The 3,880-nt window shown below is 38.2% G+C and overlaps 1 protein-coding gene across 1 annotated transcript; it reads left to right on the forward strand.

Annotated features, from left to right (window-relative positions):
- Window positions 338-2,894, forward strand: LOC109840690 (peroxidase 72-like). The gene is made up of 4 exons (XM_020409421.1): window positions 338-711; window positions 831-1,022; window positions 1,395-1,560; window positions 2,297-2,894. Exons 1-4 carry the CDS (start codon window positions 478-480, stop codon window positions 2,707-2,709), a joined length of 1,005 nt encoding a protein of 334 aa, XP_020265010.1. The 5' UTR covers window positions 338-477; the 3' UTR covers window positions 2,710-2,894.

Genomic DNA, 3,880 nt, shown 5'->3' on the forward strand with positions numbered 1-3,880 from the left:
TCTCAAAAGGGGAGGGGGGAGTAGGTACACTCTTCTAAGCTAAGCGATTTGACTAAGTAGATGCTTAGATATAAATCTAATCATCTTCTCATACTAACATAGTTTGAATCTTGATCTCTAGCTCCTTTATTTTAAAACATACTTTCAAATTTCACAGAGTGCAAACTTACAGGCCTATCCTTTAATTAAAGTACAGTAGGAATTCAAAAGTTTTGTTCCCTTCATCCTTGGGCAAAACCTTTTTTGCTTTCTATTATTTTTTTCTCCCATCAAAAAAGTGTTGTAGGTGACTACTGCCTCTTCCGGAATGCATTCTCAATTGTGGAGTGGTAGACTTGAAGCCAAAAGTGATTACCAACTATTCCATTATTTTTACTTCATATATATTTCACCCTCAACACGATGTTAAGTCTATAAATACCCAAATCTCCTCTTCCTTATATCACACAATCACACGAAGAGAGCTAGCCAGCTAAAATGGCTCTTTCTATGAACTTGCTTCTAGTTTTCACTTCTCTTGCTCTTGTTCCTCTATGCTTTGCTAGCTATGGTGGGCCTAGTTCCAGCGGCTTCCTCTACCCTCAGTTTTATGATCACTCTTGCCCAAAAGCACAGGAGATTGTGAAGAGCGTTGTTGAGAAAGCATTTTATGAGGATAGAAGGATGGCTGCTTCTTTGCTCAGGCTACACTTTCATGACTGTTTTGTGAAGGTAAATACCACCAAGCTTATTATATGCTCTATTTTAATTTGATCGATTGCATTCATTCATTATTACAACAATAACTGCAGTTGCAATTTGTGTCCTCTAACATTATATCCAATGTGTAGGGGTGTGATGGCTCTGTGCTGCTGGACAGTTCAGGCACAATCATAAGCGAGAAGGGATCAAACCCTAACCGGAACTCAGCCAGAGGGTTCGAGGTGATCGATGAGATCAAAGCAGCAATAGAGGAGGAATGCCCTGAGACAGTATCCTGCGCTGATATTCTGGCAATTGCAGCGAGAGACTCCACTGTTCTGGTAATATATTACTCCGATAAACTGCACCAAATCTCTGTAAATGTGTAAAATTAAATATTAGTTTTCTTGCCTATCATCGATCGATCGGTCTATAAGTATTCTAAGGCAATAATTTGTACCGGCTCTGAAACTAAAATTAAGAATTAATATTATATATGTCATTCAGTTACACAGTGCCCGAGCACTGTTTATGTGTGTGTTGGAGGATCCGGATGGGTTAATCATTCAACTGCCTCATTATTGATGTTTCTATATATAATTTTATTGACCATTTTGCTTCACATGTCATCTTCTGAACACAAAGACCAAACTACCCTTTTTGTCGTTCGATGTTTTCCACATTTTACTGATGCTTTGTATAATGTGCTACAGACTGGGGGTCCGAACTGGGAGGTTCCGTTGGGGAGGAGGGACTCCTTGGGTGCAAGTTTGAGCGGATCCAACCAAAACATTCCAGCCCCTAACAACACGCTCCCCACAATTATCACCAAGTTCAAGCTCAAAGGACTCGATATTGTCGATCTCGTCGCTCTCTCAGGTGAATCATCAATTCCTATTTAAAGTAAAAGAAAACTCGTAGCAAATACCGTTCAGTCTGATTTAGTCTAATTGATAACTCTCAGTCAAAGCATATTGTTACTGCCACCCATATGATGATTCTTTCGCCACGTGTGGGCTAATCAAACCCTAATGATAACTTGGGACTTGATAATTTAAATGACAATCATGACACAAAATACAGCTATTATCATTTATAGGATTCTTCCCCATGGAAATGGGCTGTCTGTGGACTAATTACGCCAATCATTTTTTCAACACCGCAAGACTTCGCTCCCTCTTGATCCCAACCTGAACTGATACCATGCGGTACGCCAATAGTGTGTTTGGATGAGGGGTAGCCAAGAATAAGGGAATGAAAAATAGCACTCAACTGCGCCCTTCATCACAATCATGGAACCAAATTTAACTCTCTATCATTATATCATTATAGATGTTCAGATTTGATTATGAAACTATTTTTTCCCTTTTCTTTCCTTGGTCAGAACTTCGAAACAGGATGAATCAAGTTCCCCTCCATTTCCTTGAACACAGTGCAAAGCTTAACCCTTTAGATACTGACCTCAACCTTCTATTTACTTATTTCCAATGCGCAACTTTATTCGTACACAAATTACTAACCATTAATTAGCGCGTCTCGACTGTGAGATTTGATAAGCCACTCATCATTTAATGTTCAAAGACTACACAAACGACTGAGCGCACCAATATTGCAGGAGCCCACACCATCGGCGACTCACGATGCACGAGCTTCAGGCAGAGGCTCTACAACCAGACAGGCAACGGTTTGCCCGACCCCACGCTCGACCCATCCTACGCGGCCGAGCTGAAGCAACGCTGCCCAAAGTCCGGCGGCGATCAGAACCTCTTCGTCCTCGACTGTGTCAGCCCCTTCAAGTTCGACAACTTCTACTTCAAGAATCTCATCGACAAGAAGGGCCTCTTGAGCTCCGACGAGATCCTGTTCACTCAGAGCCCTGCGACGATGGAGCTCGTCAAGAAGTACGCGGAGAGCAACGAGCTGTTTTTCGATCACTTTGCCAAGTCTATGGTGAAGATGGGGAATATTACTCCGCTTACTGGGAAGAGGGGGGAGATTAGGAAGATTTGCAGGAGGGTTAATCATTGATTTGGGGTTTGAGAGTTGTGTTTTCAACCTTTGATTAATGAGTGGGTGTTGTTGTCTTTTACCTTTCGTTTTGGGGTCAACGTGGATGCGAGCTTGTTGTTGCTTTGTTCATTGTGGAGGTATTGTTGTGTAATTTTGTTGAAATTGTTTCCTTGAATAAAATGCTCCTTGTGTTTTTTTATTTATTTATTTTTTCTTTTCTTTTTTACTTTCGCTGGCTGTCTTGCCCCATAATTTAATTTTCAATGAGCCCTGCTTAATTTTTATTGATTATCACTTAATATAAGAAAGCCCTCTTGAGTTTAGAGGTTTTTAGAACACCCCCTTCAACTTTAAGATGTTTTGCTATAAGACTCCCCTGTCCAAGTTAAGTGCAATTTACACATAATGGTTAAAATTTTCACATTGCTCGTATACAATTAGTTTGTTGGTTTGTTGGCGCATTACTTGTATTTATTTGTATTTCTCTATTGACTCGTTATTTTTACAGCAAATCAAACGTAATTTTTTATGTCCATAAAAAGGAAAATAAATAAATGTAATTTTCACAAGACTCCCTGTAATTGTAGTTTGCACATAACCCCCTCTTTTTTTATCTCATAAAACCCCCCAAACTTTGGGGTTTTCCATAAAAGTAACCCAAAACATGCAATTTGTCAATTCCTTGCAACTACTTTCCAAGAAATTTGGCAAAATGTTTCCTGTTAGGGGCTGTTTTTTATTTTTTTGTTTCTAAAAATATGAAAACCCTTTCTAGTAATAAAAAATCTATTTCCACTCATTTTCCATGTGTTTTAAGAAGCACTATTTATTTATTTATTTATTTATCTATTTATTGTTTTGGCATGGAAACATGGGGTGGAAATATTTTGTATCTCATTCTTTTGTTCCGTTCAAAAGCGAAAAATAAGAAACCAATTGAGATAAAAATATCTCTCTCATTATATTTTATCAACTCCCTATATTTTGTTCTTAGTTAAATACTAAAAACTCACATTTCCAACATTTTCCTCCTGATTTCATTACTTTTGAATAGAAATAGTTTCCTTTTGTAATGATTTTCCTCACTTTTAAGAAAATATTTCTAAAATTTTTTTGGTGAAACAAACAATAACAAATAGAAACTGATGGAATTTTTTTTTAACTTGCATTACCAACCCTTTCTGAGGTT

Source organism: Asparagus officinalis, chromosome 5 (genome assembly GCF_001876935.1).
Source record: "Asparagus officinalis chromosome 5, Aspof.V1, whole genome shotgun sequence".
NCBI classification, from domain to species: Eukaryota; Viridiplantae; Streptophyta; class Magnoliopsida; order Asparagales; family Asparagaceae; genus Asparagus; species Asparagus officinalis.

Bases quoted from the DNA above. Each gene is read 5' to 3' on its own strand.
- LOC109840690 (XM_020409421.1), top strand. From the start codon at position 478: ATGGCTCTTTCTATGAACTTGCTTCTAGTTTTCACTTCTCTTGCTCTT. The intron at 1,023-1,394 runs GTAATATATTAC...AATGTGCTACAG, and splicing joins CGAGAGACTCCACTGTTCTG to ACTGGGGGTCCGAACTGGGA. The intron at 1,561-2,296 runs GTGAATCATCAA...CCAATATTGCAG, and splicing joins CGATCTCGTCGCTCTCTCAG to GAGCCCACACCATCGGCGAC.